The following is a 12,626-nucleotide window of genomic DNA, read 5'->3' on the forward strand; positions in this document are numbered from 1 at the left end:
ACACAGCAATGAAGCTGTTAGTTAAGGATACAGAATGCTGGATCTAGAATGGACATTTAACAAAGGAGATCAATGAGCTCTCCCCATGACTCTCGGCTCTTTTACAGCAACCCATCTCTTCTTCCACTCCAACCCACTGAGACGTCTAGTAACAGCTGCTTTAAATTCCTATTATAGAAAAATTATCATTTTAGAGATCGGCACTTATCTGCTTCACAGTTCAGACATGTTCATATCTTACTTGTAACATCCTTCACAACCTACTTACAAGCACTCTGAGGTACAAAACATATAGACGCATAACTATTGAATAGTTCCCCTTTAAGCCAAAGTAACTCACCTTAGCTTCTTCCTCTTGTGCTTTTTTCACTATTGCTTGGAGCTGCACTTCACGTTTAAATTCTGCATGAAGCAGTTTCTCCTCCATCATCCTACGTCTTTGATCTAATAATTCTTCTTTCCATTTTCGTACCTCCTTCTCCTATATAGAATGAGTATGTTCATTACTAACACAGGGCTTGAATTTTCCTCAGAATTTTGTATTTTAGGCTTTATTTACAGTAATAAAACATTGTGATGACCTGCACATGATCTACACTAAGTTTAACCCGAAGTACACTGATTTGCTAACTGATTTAATTCGGTAAGTTACATCATTTAGGCTGGATACAGGCGAAACGTTTCTTTCATTATGCCTTCCCTGAATGTCAGTCATTATAGTATGGCAGTAACACTCTCACAGAGCTCTTGACTGGAAATCAGCCTTTCTTTAGTATCTGTGATGCACAAGTCACCTGCGAAAACTATGTGAACTCAGACAAAAACTTCGTTTTACCACTAATCTCTAACATTTCCAGATTACGTGAGGGAAAGAAAAGCTTTTCTAAAAGACAGCAGGCCAGCTCCTTTGTGCTACAGCAAGCTTACCCTCTCTATTAATTTTTGAAGCTTCAGTGTCTTTTCTTCACGTAACTTTTCTCGCAGCTGTTGAGCTTTCATTTGTTTCTCTTCATGTTTCTTTTTGGATTCTGCTATTGTTCTTTTAATAAAAAGCAAAGCAGAGCAAAAATGAGACAACATGAACTGACAGCACTGCAAACATTGTTGTGTCCTTTTCAATAGGAGAAAGCAAACAGACTGCTGGAGGGCAATTTTTTCCCCCAAAAGTAAATACTGCTCTTCCAGTCTTTAAATCTTTATTTACTGGACAATGTAGAACCAATATAGCTCATTATGAAATAATATACTGATTTCTATAACACTTTCCACCCATAGTCTTAAAGAAAGTAGACTTATGAGCAGTTTCATGCAGCCATGAATTTGGTTGGTTGTTTTCACTGGCTAAACAAGACAGGTAACAACTCTAAAACCTTTTGCGTGACGGTGACGACAGCTTCTCGTGCATGTGTATTCCATGTCCAGGTGGACGTGCAGGCTCTTCTTCCACTCTGTCTCCCCAAGAATTACTCTGGCGCCAGGATTCACGAGCTGTACATAAGAAAACAAAGACTTACATCATTTAAACACACTTTTCTGGGAGAAGTGCGATTAATGAGGCTTAGGTTCCTCTTGCAGTTCTCTCTCAAATGGGTTCTCTTGAGCATAAGTAAGGTGCAAACACAGACTGAAGCATCTCTAATCTCGGTGCTTTTTCAATGCTTATGATTTTATTATGCTTTTAGCCACATGTTAAATAAAACTGGTTAACAAATTTTAGAATTCTAATAGAGACAAGGGAAGAGAACTGAAGAACAAAGACACAGAAAGATAGTCTGAACACACAAGTCCATCTTCCTTCCTAAGGAAATAACATTAAAAAATAGCATAACTTGGAATAATATTTAGATGTTAGGGGGATCTTTTGAACTCTAACTAGCCATTTTTAAACATTTGGCTGTCATTTCAATGTAAGCACAGTAATATATGAAAATTTACCTTCATAATCTGCCAAAACATCATTCCAGTCCATAGACATACCACAGAAGGATATGCTTCCATTGCCCATACTGGCCTGAAATATAATATGATTCAGACAGTAAAAACCTAACCCATCACTTGCAGTTGTACACACATTAATAAACAGTGCCAGCTCAGCCATATTCAGCAATGGTTCCAAACTGAACTAGACTTCTCCAAGAAACAGGCTGTTTCTGACAGCAGAAATAGAGACTTATGCTTCACCTACAGTAGCTCCTGTGTGGCAGCAACAGTTCCCCCAGTTTTGCACACAGAAACAGGCAGCAGGACAATGACTGCAACAGCAGAGGAGTTCATATCACTCAGCAGCACTGTGCTGCTCAGTTTAGTAAGACTAAATAGACAGTATTATATAATTATTACATAACACTGTTTACCTTATTTGCATGTAAAAGAGGTAACATTCATGCAAAAACCAACACTCAAATTCTATGCTCATATCCCACTGACATCAAAGACAGCTTGAGATTGGGTGCTCTGAAATAAACTGAACACTCACAGAGAAATCACTGTCATTGTCAGTCTCAATATTAATGTCATTGTTTTCCTCTGCTTCAATCTCTCTAGTTAATTGCTCTTCTTCTGCAATAGCACTGGCAATGGCTTCTTCATTTGCCTTTTCCAGGCGATCTGCTAGCTCTTCTTTCTTAGCAAGAACTTCTGCCATGGACTGTAGGAAACATGAAACCAGAAGAAAACTCTCAGAATCACCAGCAGGCACAAAAAAAGTGGTTTCCATGTAGTTAATATTCATTATATTTTACTCAACTTCTAATTACATGCAGTTCCTTTAAAGCTGCATTTTATGAAGGTAACTAAAATATAAACCCCACTAAAACTGTTATTTTTAACTATTTATGAGTTAACTATTAACTCATTTAATAGCTACATGAAACAGTTATGAAATTGATTATCATTCACATAATTCCAAAACACAGTACAGAAGAGCAGTCACCAAAAGCAACAGACAGTTACTCCCCAAATATTCTTTTAAATACCTAGTCTTAGGGACTAAGCAATGCATACTCTGAAGTATTAATGGGATGCTCTACTGTTATCTCTAGAAAAGGGATAATGCTTCAGATAATTATTTAAAGATAAAAATGGATCTGCAGATGAACTGTCTCTGGAAACTTCACCATAGTTAATACAATGGAATCTCAGGCTATACTTGTTTTTCAACATAAATTACAAGATAGATAGGCAAGAATGTAAGCCTGAGTATGTTAACCCTTCTCTAATATTCAGTATCAACTGGTTCATTTCCACTCTGCTATCAATGTGCCACAATACACAAATAGGTGTTTCAAGCATTTAGCTACTAATAAGTAGTTAAATCCTCACAAGAGACATAGAAATACCACCAAATCGTCAGCATCCTGAACTGTTAATAATTGAGAATCTGAAACAATGTTAGTGGTGAGTTGCTGGAAATCAGCTCTAAAAACAGATACATGACCTGGAAATTACTTAGAGACCAGTTTTTAAAAGATGTTAAAGGGAAAGCAATTTACAGGAAAAAATCTGCAAATCAGTATTAATCTAGTTTTAGGGAAAAAAAACAACCAACCCACAGAGCAAAACATAAGCTGAAAGTATAACCTGGATTTTACACAGTACTACTGCAACTCTCCACTCAGAGAATCCCAGTAAAGCAGACACACCTTGAAAGCTGTAGAATTCTATAGCAAAGAAAGGGCATTCTTTTTGGGAAGCCACGTACAAACAGAATAATGACTTCACAGTTGATGCTTAAGAATGGCATTCATCCAAATTATTAGTTGCATAGGAAGATCCAAGAGAGCAGTTCAGCTAGTCTTAAAAGGCAGAGATCCACCTTTGTTTCTAACAGAATTTTGATATCCCATGTGTTTCCAGTTTGAACAATTAGCAAAACCAGAATAAGGATTTAATAAGAGTCTGACTTAAAATGATGGATAGTGAAAGGAAATCTAAGAATTATGGCAAATTACATGTAAAAAAAGTAATGAGAGCACAGATATCTTAATTACAAATAACACATTTACGTCTTTCCTGTTTAAGTTCAGGAACTTTACTGGCAATAAACCCTACCACGAAAAGCATTTGAGCAACAAGTTATTTTTTCTATAGCAAGTACCTTACAGACTTTTTACAATGTCTACAGCAGGGTAGCAATAAACACTGTGCAACACAGCATGAGAAAATGAAGGCTTACAGTTATTGTTTATTCAGAGATCTTACAAGATTTCTTACCAATCTGGCAGCACTCACATTTGAAATATCTGAGGGATCCATTTCAGTTTCAGCTTTATCTTTTTCTGCTTGATGCCAGTCTACAGTATCAGTGGTCACGGAGGAAGCTTCATTTATCTGCTGAGTTTCTGAAGTACAGTCAGTATTTGTGAGAACTGGAGGTATCTCAGAAACTACTTGTACAGAACCTTCCTGCAGTGGTGTGCCAGGGCTCCCACTGTCTTCTGAGGTGTGTGCTGTGAACTAGAACAAGAGGCATTTACAAGATTACCACAATGTAACAATGATTCTTCAAGTCACTGAAGTCAAGAGCATTTTACCAAAACACCTGGCAACCTTACAGTGTGTGATCCAAGTCACCCCACGTATAATGTGGTTGCTCATAGCCTTGAAAAGTCGGATCTTTCTACTGGAAATCTACGTATGAGATGTGCCTAATGCTGAGTTTTGGAAAAATGTGGGAAACCTGTCTACAGCATTCTAAACTATATGGGTCATCTCCTGATTATTAACTATGGCCTACTTGTGCCAACAGCTTTATGTGTTTCCATAAATGTGAAATAGCCATTATATTTAAATCCTTTTCCAATCTGGTTAATGAATAAAAGCTCTAAGCAACATTATCTCTAGAAAATGCTCTAAAGAAAAAGTTGCAATATTTCAGCTTAGCAAACAGTTCAAAATTGTACTGACCTGTGTCCTTTCAGACTGATGTAAAGGATCCTTCTGTATAAGCTCTGTGCTTTCAGATGCACTGCTGTCAGTGAGTGAACTCCCACACTTACTCTCTGCTGGTAGTGAAATGACATTTTCCTTGTCACTGTCACCTTTGGACTTTGGTGATTCTGCAGCTACAGGAGCTTTTGCAGCCAAAGCTGTGGATCGGGATCGAACAGGCCTTCCACGCTGAACTGTTTCCCAGCCCTCTGCATCCTTTCGATCTACAGACAAAACAAAACACATCATTCTGAGAGGGAGACTCGGAAACAGAAGTATTATAAACAAGTATTTTATTACAGTATTACACAAGCTGTGGGATAAAAATGTTCTTTAAAAATCAATAAAATAAAAAATCAGTGAAATATTCTTTAGCAAAGCTTTCGACTTCAAAGATTGTTCAGCTTCACAAACACTGAGCAACTCTATTCATGGTACCAGCTCCGTTACCTCCAGAAGCTGAGCTACTCACACACAAAACCATGTGCAAATGGCAACATGTACTTCAGTTTTTCATGCCCATTCCACAAGATGGTGAAGCACACCAGAGCACCCACACTCTTGTTCTTCTCTGTAGCAACACCAACATTAAAGGTCTTTTATGGAAGTGTAAATGTCTGCCAAGTACAGATGTGACTGCATATCTTAAGTGCAAAGTATTGCCCAGAACATGGCTTACTATTCTTCCAGAAACTTACTTTTCCCATTTGTTTCATTCTGATAATAAAAAATGCATTAACCAGCATCAGCTTTCAGAAAGTAAACAGCAAAATAGTGCGACAGTGGAACTGCAGATTGAAGGAGAAAATAGAGAAGTAGTTTTCTTCAATTTACTTTTATGACTAAATAGCTGCTAAATACAACTTGCTGATCAACATTTGTGATATATTATCTTGGGACATACCTGAAAAGCCTTCTAAGTTATATTTGTCTGCCTAAAGCACCACGTCTTAAGCTTGATCAGATTTCTAGAATATCAAGGTGAACTCCCTTCTCCATAGACAGTATTTTTGGCCAGTGATTAAGACCAGCACATCATTTCCCAGACACCTTGAAACAACTGTGATTCTTTTAAGACCTGATGGTGCAGCTCCCAAGTGCACAAGTGCAAGCTCACGTGTCTCTACTTGCTGAACAAAACCGTTGCAAGAAGCTCAAGAACTAACTACACGATACTTTCCAATAAACTTTCAGTTTAAGCTATTCTGAGGACCATTCACATAAAAGGAAGACAATGATATGGGAGATCCTCTACTCCTCCTGGTAAAAATAATTAAAAACCCCTCAACACTAAATTGGCTGCTTTAAAGAGGATAAAAAGTCTGGAATGGAACAGAACTTGTATAATGGAATTCATTCTCTGGCTGTTTTTAAAGCTTTTACGAACAAAGATGGTTCTGTAGATCAGGCATTAAGATCAGAGCTCAGACATTAAAGCTTAACATAAAGATGACATTAAAGTTTAACATGAACATGAACAGCAATAAATGAGAGTCTACCTGGCTGTCAAAAAATGTCATCTGAAACACCTAAGGGTGGTGAGAGAACTGAGTGATTTGTATATTATAACGAATTGCGCATTACCAACTTACAAGCTGGCTTAAAACTCGAATTTCTAGAGATCCGATCTTTAAAAGCAAAATATGAAATGATTTCAAAAGTAGGATACGTGTTATGTTCTCTAAAATACCACCTGCTTTCAGTAGGGACACATGATGGTTAGGTTACAAGAAGTGACCCATTCTTAGGGATTGCCAATAACATCTAAATGCAGGTAAACACACCCAAAGGGACGTGAGATAACAAAATACTTTCTTCTTTCTCTCAGAGCACCTATGTTTAATTTAAAGCAAGTTACAGGACATAAAAAGGACTTGTCTTAATATTAATTTTCATGGCTAAAAATGCTCAAGTCTTTTTACATTTCCCTCCAGAGCATTTCTGGCAACTTAAAGCAAGTGTAGAGAAATTCTGGTACCCACTACAAGTGCAATACACCTTGTATACTACAGAGCACTGCAGTGGCACAGTCAGAGGACTGCCAACAAAAATTATTTTAGGCCAAAGATGAAATTGTTGTACCTACTGCAGTGCCTTTAGGTGAACTTGAACTGATGTTCAACATCACCAGTAACCAGGAAACTGGAAATTAGCCTAAACCAGAACTAATGTCACTGATTTCATACTTTGCCACCCTTGGTATCTAGCACTTTACAAACATTAAGTGCCCATTTAACTACTGGATTCTTTACCATCTCAGCAGCCTACACCAATGGCTGCTGTAAATCATGAGTAACCAGTGGAGTTAACAGGACTGTTCTGTAATTTATCTGAACTGAGCAGCTTGTGCAATAGTTCTGACATAACTATATAATTGCTCACAAAGCTGAAGAGTGATAGTAGAAGAGATGGAAAATGTAATTCCATATGGTATTTTATTGTTGAAACTGCTTTACTCTAAAAAGCTCACTGTGTATATTAACCAAAATTCCAGATCTTTGTGCGATTGACTAAAGCTGATCTCTTCAGCTGACTGAGAGCAACCAGAGAGAGCACACCTCTGCAAAAAGCCTTTTTGTGTTCATTCACGCTCCATGTACTTGCACATGCTCCAGTATGTACCACTGATGAGAGGAGAAAGGAAATCAAAAAGATGCAGATTATATTTTTTGCTTTACCACAGGCTTTCCCCATTTGACCCCTGTAAGCACACTGGCTTTATTTTCATTCCTTCCTCTTTATGTGGAAAAACTACCGTTACCTACAGGACCAAGTGATCAGAACATGTCATTACCCTCTCAGAGACAATTTCATCTTCAACAATACTCCAGGGAACAGGGTTTTAATTCTGCAAGAATCACAAACAGATTTACTGCAGAAAGCCCCAGGCACACAGCCTGTGTAAGTCATAGCCCTGCATCACATGGGACAATGACTGCTTAGGCCCCTTGTACAGCTGCTCCTACCCCACTGACTTTCCTAATTAGTAGGACCACAAAGGTTTTGCTGTATATAGCTTATGATAAAATTTGGCCAAGAAATGTCCCTGGCAAATAATATACAGGCTATGAAGAGACTATCCAGAAGGCTGCTGAACTCAACCGAAACCCTGCCACTGCTTTACTGTGGCAGACTTCGGGATGGAGATTCCTTTTGCTTGTCAAACAAGACTGTTGCAGGATTTCACTTCTGCTTGTTCTGAAAAACAAAGTCAGCTCTTACAGAAGGCATCTTTCCTACATTAGAAAAGATACCTTCAGTGGTATCTACTACCTAAAGATAATTTTACTAACATCTAGATAATAAGATATATTAATCTTACTTATACCTTACTAATAGCTGCACTAAAATCTTCCAATATATATATTACTAATATCTACTTAATTTAATTCTACCAAAAAAATCCCGAACCCTCAAACAATTCTCGCCTGACTTGCCTGTTGATTCCTTGGGTTTTAGTAGTCCAAAATGACAGAATTAATGAGAATAAAATTATTCAGAGCTCAGAAGAGCCATAATCACACCTATTATGATAGGAGTGAATCTTTTAGTAAAAGCCATACATGTTCAATTTTTAATTTGCATTTGTTCACTGTCAGATTCAGAATTGTTCCTGATTCAAGACTCATCCAATTACTTTAACAGCACAGAAGAACTTGTGTTTGAAAGACTATTGTTCAGTGCATTCTTTAAATACAACCCAGGTTTTAATGAAAGCAAGCATTCAGACTGTTGGAACTATTTGGATGCAGTTTAACAGTTTGATGCCATCTGACAAATGCACAAGGAGTTACTTTTCTATTTTAATTCATTTATCAGTTTCATATTAAGCAATTTCAAGGCACATTTTCACCAAAATGTTTGCGAAGCTAATAGATTTATTAGCATTAGAACATATCTAACCTGAAGCAAAGTTAATACTCAGTAGGGCACCATTGTTCCTTCTTTCCTTCACTTTTTTCCCTAAGTCTGCAATTCTTTTCATACAGCCCAGTAGCCACCTCCACATGCTAAGTATCACATGCTGGGTTTGATTACTCCCAGAGTTTTGTTAATGAATAATTCATTTGAGTACCTTGATCATTCTCTAGTTTCATTTGAAGCTCCCTGTCCCTGCTTGCTCTTGTATTACATGGAAGTGACAAGCCATCTGTTACCTAGAGGCCCTCACAGCCACCAGGGCCTTGTTCTTTCAAAGTTACTCCATGTGGAAGAACTGGCCAAGCAGCCTCACAACTGCATCAACATGCAACATCAAGAAAATAAAGCCAGGCAAGAATGTGCAAAACTCTCAAAAGTTCTACAGCAGGAGAAGCATGCTCCTTCTCAAAACATTACTTGCAAGTAACGTACTATCAAAGCCTACATGACCCTCCCCACTTATTGCTGAACTTCAGCCCCATTTATTATTTTTTCATATCTAAAGTACTGTTACTGTATCTGAGAGGCACTCTGGAAACCCACAATTGCTTGAGAATCTGGAAGCCAATCTAGAAACATGAACTCAGCTAAAACACAGTTAGAGGGCAGAAGACATGAAAACCAGAACAAGAAAATAAAGAAAACCACAGACAAAGTGTAGTGGTGCAAGAAGAGGTAAATTTACAGACTGTAAGAAGAGATGGTGAGATAATAGACAAGACTTTAATTAGAGATGTTAATTGTCTGACTACTTTTAGTGGCTACTGTTCTATGTGTGTACTACTGTTTCTAAATCAAACTCTTTTGCTACAAACTAGTCTGACAGTAAGACGGGACTGTGTTTCATGTTGTAGAAAGCATCCAGGCATGAAAGACAAAATTATATTTTTATTCAACAGTAGAGTTTAATGATGGAAATGGGGTAAGATGATTTAAATTAATATAATTGCGCATCCAGGAAAAAAAAAATTTCTTCTCTCTCCCTGAGGACTCATTTAGTTAAATGTGGAAATCCCATCAACCATGAAACAGATACAGTATCACACCGCTGGTCCACTTCACAAAACCAGTCTGAGATCTAACGATAACGCTACTGGAAATCACTGGAGAGCATGTGTTTTAGGGGAATCTTGCCACTGCAAGCCCCAGCTGGGCTTCAGGGTGGCCAAGAGAGCATTACAGGCTGGCAGGAGGAGTCCTCCCACTTACAATGCCTGAATGTACCTAGCAGCTTGGAGTGCATTAGCTGGGGAACAGGCCCAGTGGATGATACATAAGCCTCATATCTGCTTCAATAATGCATGTGAAGAGCCTCTGTGACTGACTCCCTCTACGTAAATTTCACAGATTCTCTTGTGCTCCAATCAGTGATACCAATTTGATTTTACCACAGTGATTCCAGCCTCCATGCAAAGACCAGCATGCTCCTAAAGAGAATTTGGTCTATTAAAAATATTACTATTCAGCCACGAGAAAAAAAATCACTGAAATCCTCCAGTCAGTTGAATGTCAGAGACTGTTAAGAAAAAACAAAGCCTCTAGAAGGAATGATTGTTATTTCTTAAAATGAAATGTTTCAAGTCTGAATTGTATAGTACATTTGATTTTGAAAATTACTGAACACTGAAAGGCCAGTATTACAGGACACTCTCTTTGAAGCTCATCAGCTGCAGGTAATGGGCAATAAAACACAGCACAGCACTGGTTCTTCAGCCCTTTAAATGCCTAAAAGGGTTAAGGGTAAGATTTTCTGTTTTCCTTTTAGCTTCTTAAAAATAAGTTATTCATATGGAAAGGCAGATCAGTTTTATTCCCTGTGTAGCTAACAAAATTTTCCATACACACAGGAGCCCCTAATAAAAGCATTTTAACAACAGCTTGGAGCCTGTCACTTATCAATATGAGTGATAATCAACAGACAAGGGTTTCATTATATATTATATATTCATTATATATTCAATATATATATTATTGAATAGCTTCAAAGACTGGCAAAACTTAGAAGTGGAATTACACCTTCTGTTACAGTGCTGAAAACTCAGCCAAACTGCTACTGCTCTCCAACCAGCTCCCTGCAACTATATACAGCAAGATACTCCCTCAGGAAAACAGCAGAAATCAATTCCCATTCAAACAACTGTTTTCAGAGTATGGTTTTGATTGTTCTTTGCTAACCATAACAATCCACATGCTACTGAACTTACTTGTATTAAACTGCAAGGCATTTGGACAAGGTATATAAGTTTCAGAATACACAAGCTTGCAAACCACTATACATGTCTTCTACTACTGCTAGGCTGAATGTACAACTATCTTAAGTTAATCCATGCTCTTCCTTTTCTTCAAAAAACCCCCAAATTATGAACATTTCTTTTTAATTCCTCTCAGAACACCCAGTTCTCCATCCTGCCTGCTGCTTCTGCAGAAAGTTATCTGGGACCATGAAAAAAATAAATAGAAGAAATGCTTCTCTGAAGACAACCTTAGGCTTCCAGTGTGAGCAAAGAAACTATAATGCAAATGGCAAAGTTTTTATGTCTACAAATAAATAAATCACTTCCAGAACAAAAGACCCCGCATGAGGCATTCTCTGAGGAGAATCCTTAGAGAACCAATTTGTAAATGAGTGTGATGACTCTTGCCTTCAAAGAAAAAAGCATCAGTTGTTACTTCAGCACACTTCTAATAACACTGTCTCCCTGCGCACATAAAACTATCTTGAGCTCTTTTAGAGTCCTGGGAATGTATGATTCTTTATATTGTTAAACCATCCAAATTGTAGCCAGTGAGATTGTCAGTTTCTGACCAACAACCTTTCACTTCTCGGGGTGTTATGCACTGGTATTTTAACAGATCAAATCCTAGTTAGTGGAAATATGGTGGCATGTTCCCTGCACATGAAAACACAACTCGTCTCAAACATATCTACTACAATGTAAGGCTGCATTCGTCTATTATCTCAATACTTTATTTAAACATTTTGCAAAATTAGACTTACTTTTGGTTTGAAAATACGTTATCACGCCCAAAACTGACTTTACACCACACCGCTGGTAAAAATAACATAAGCCACTTAAAGGGACTTGCCATTTTTCCGCGAAGACTTCTGCGATGGAGGTGGCACACAGGTTTGTGCTGTTGTTAGCTCAGGACTGGCAGTTTTAGTTCCATGATTGGCTTTTACCTTATCAGCCCAGCTTACACCAGGAGCCAGGCGCGTGGCAGAAATGGTCACTGCAGGGTTCCTAAATGAAAGTCAGAGCTCTTTTTAGTGGCTAATCAAAAAACAGTACGGTTTGTTAGAAAGCTTTGCCAGACACTCTCTCCCTAATCCTGGCATTCAATGAGGCAGTCTGAGAGCTAGTTCCAAAGACTGGAACCTATTTTAAAACAAGATATAGCAATTCTTCACAAAGCCTGTCTCCTTTTCCCTTTCCAGCTTTAAAAGTAGTTCTTGAATACTAAAGCCTCAGCTAAATCTCTATAAATTCAACACATGAAAAAAGTAAAACTCACCACAGAAACAAGGATGCAGCAATGAATCAGCAGCTGAAGTGGTGGTGGCGGGTTTATTTCTATTAGGTAACTATTTTGATAGCCCATTACATATTCCCAGTCACAGGAAAAGACAGAAAATAGTGCTGCACCAGGAGAAAAATCTCCAGGTGAGATTCCTTCTACTCAGTCGCTAATGAAAGTAAATTAACAAGAAGCTAAATTCTCAGATTAAACTCTTTAAAATGTCTAATGACTAAAGAAACATTCAGCACTCTAGT

General features: G+C 37.9%; 1 protein-coding gene across 4 annotated transcripts in view; it reads right to left on the reverse strand.

The window, feature by feature from the left end:
• SCAPER (S-phase cyclin A associated protein in the ER) overlaps positions 1-12,626 on the reverse strand; it is a 149,383-nt gene that overhangs the window by 108,075 nt on the left and 28,682 nt on the right. For all 4 annotated transcript variants that reach the window (XR_010614523.1, XM_065688122.1, XM_065688119.1 and 1 more), the window contains exons 8-15: positions 11,938-12,095; positions 4,906-5,153; positions 4,231-4,455; positions 2,477-2,647; positions 1,936-2,011; positions 1,371-1,488; positions 928-1,039; positions 341-481 (exon numbers count right to left, since the gene is read on the reverse strand). Coding sequence is in view for 3 of the 4 variants with exons in the window: in XM_065688122.1 (XP_065544194.1) it covers positions 341-481; positions 928-1,039; positions 1,371-1,488; positions 1,936-2,011; positions 2,477-2,647; positions 4,231-4,455; positions 4,906-5,153; positions 11,938-12,095 (1,249 nt within the window). In the remaining variant the exon portion in view is untranslated. The remainder of the gene's footprint in view (positions 1-340; positions 482-927; positions 1,040-1,370; positions 1,489-1,935; positions 2,012-2,476; positions 2,648-4,230; positions 4,456-4,905; positions 5,154-11,937; positions 12,096-12,626) is intronic.

The sequence above is a fragment of the Lathamus discolor genome, chromosome 8 (assembly GCF_037157495.1).
Source record: "Lathamus discolor isolate bLatDis1 chromosome 8, bLatDis1.hap1, whole genome shotgun sequence".
NCBI classification, from domain to species: domain Eukaryota; kingdom Metazoa; phylum Chordata; class Aves; order Psittaciformes; family Psittacidae; genus Lathamus; species Lathamus discolor.